This window comes from Octopus bimaculoides, chromosome 26 (assembly GCF_001194135.2).
Source record: "Octopus bimaculoides isolate UCB-OBI-ISO-001 chromosome 26, ASM119413v2, whole genome shotgun sequence".
NCBI classification, from domain to species: Eukaryota; Metazoa; Mollusca; class Cephalopoda; order Octopoda; family Octopodidae; genus Octopus; species Octopus bimaculoides.
This window is the reverse complement of record NC_069006.1, coordinates 2,652,048-2,653,800: the sequence shown is the minus strand read 5'-3', so window position 1 is coordinate 2,653,800 and position 1,753 is coordinate 2,652,048. Positions and strand designations below refer to the sequence as shown.

The 1,753-nt window shown below is 36.1% G+C and overlaps 2 protein-coding genes across 3 annotated transcripts in view; one reads left to right on the top strand and one right to left on the bottom strand.

The window, feature by feature from the left end:
• Positions 1-1,753, bottom strand: part of LOC106868831 (cytochrome P450 3A7) — a 388,137-nt gene that overhangs the window by 171,456 nt on the left and 214,928 nt on the right. The window lies entirely within an intron of this gene.
• The window catches only part of LOC106884149 (cytochrome P450 3A19), a 69,356-nt gene that overhangs the window by 12,204 nt on the left and 55,399 nt on the right, over positions 1-1,753 (top strand). The window contains exon 7 of one of the 2 annotated variants that reach the window (XM_052976964.1): positions 996-1,153. The exons of the other annotated variant lie outside the window; for it this stretch is intronic. Within the exon in view, the coding sequence (XP_052832924.1) occupies positions 996-1,153 (158 nt within the window). The remainder of the gene's footprint in view (positions 1-995; positions 1,154-1,753) is intronic. 2 annotated transcript variants of the gene reach the window in all.

Below are 1,753 nucleotides of genomic sequence, written 5' to 3'. Positions count from 1 at the left end.
GTGCGTGCGTGCGTGTGTGTGTGTGTGTGTGTGTGTGTGTGTGTATATGTATGTATGTACGTATGTATGTATGTATGCATATGCACAGACATAAACACACGTACAAGTACACGCACATATGTGTACATATATACATTTATATGTCTGTATTATATATGTTGGTGCGGTTACTTCGTCGAAGACAAGTCATCGTTTTTAAGACTGCGTGCTAAATCCGGAGAGGGTGTTGTTTCTCCCATTCTACAGTAGAAACTGGCCGATATGTTTGTATTTTGTGAAAATCTCCGATCTCGACTTCGGGAGGGTTTTCACATTCACTAAATATGTTCGGAAAATATGCGTTTGAATGTTGTAAAAGGAGAATATGCGTTTGAATGTTGCAATTTTCTTCCAATACTTTCCGTTTCAATGAATGCATTACTTTTCTTTGCATATAAAACTTATATATAATTTGTTTTGCCATCTAAAACTGGGGTGGCTTCCTTTGTGCAGTAATATCTTACACGGGTGGTGTTCATTTGTACATTTGGAAATAGAGAATATCAGAGATCAGGTATCAAGTTGTGTAGATGCTACAGAAGCAAATGATTTATACACAACAACGACATGGTTCGAGTTCAGTTCTATTGCACGGCACCTTTGGCCCACCAAAGCCTTTTGAGGGAATTTGGTATGTGGAAGCCTATCGTATATATATACATATATAAGTTTGTGTTTATGTGCGTGTATCTGTGTGTGTATGTGTGTGTGTATGTGTGTGTGTGCGTGTGTATGCTAAAGCTTCATCTCCCAAATCCGGTACGTTGTAAAGATGACGTTTATATACGTTCTTACATACTCTCATGACTCTGGGAAGATTAAAACAGAGTATTGTACATACTTATAAACTCTAAAGACGAAGCTAGCATTCAGTGTTGTACGTATTCTAAATACTGTTGATAAGTAATTAATAGGCCGGAACACCACTAGTAATTACTTGTTTTGTTTTCTCATAGGAATTACCGACGATGAAATCTTGGCTCAATGTGTTATAATTTTCTTAGCTGGTTACGAAACTACTGCGTCTACTCTCACATTCTTCACGCATTCAATGGCAACTAACCCTGAAAAACAGCAAAAATTGTATGAAGAGATTGTAGAAGTATTGGGAGACGTAAGCATATTACCAAATTCCTCGTTGATTTCATTTTTTTGTGATTAGATATTTAGAGAAATATGGTGTCCTTGTATTTTATTTTGAATGGCTACAGTAAACGTATTTAATTAAATTCACGAGTCCAGCTGTGCATGGATGAACTTCGCAATCACATGGTTCCGGGTTCAGCCGCATTTCGTGGCACCTTGGGCAAATGCCTTCTACTATTGCCTCGAGTCGATCAAAACCTCATGAGTAGACATGGTGGACAAAATCCCATCGTATATATATATATATATATATATATATATATATACGTTCTCGATCGAACAAATAGCAGGCTTTAAAAAACAAGTACTGGGGTTGATACACTCGGCTAAAAATTCTTCAAGGTGATGCCCCATCATGGCCGCAGTTTAATAACTGAAACAAATATAAAGGTGCACGCACGGCTGTGTGATTAACAAGTTCGCTTTGTGACCACGTAGGTTTCGAGGTCAGTTCCACTGTATGGCACCTTTAAATTTTAAATTTAAAAAATATATCATATAAAGAAACATTCATCATAAAAATATTAATTTAAAAAAAATTAGAATATTCAAAAAAATTAAAAAAATT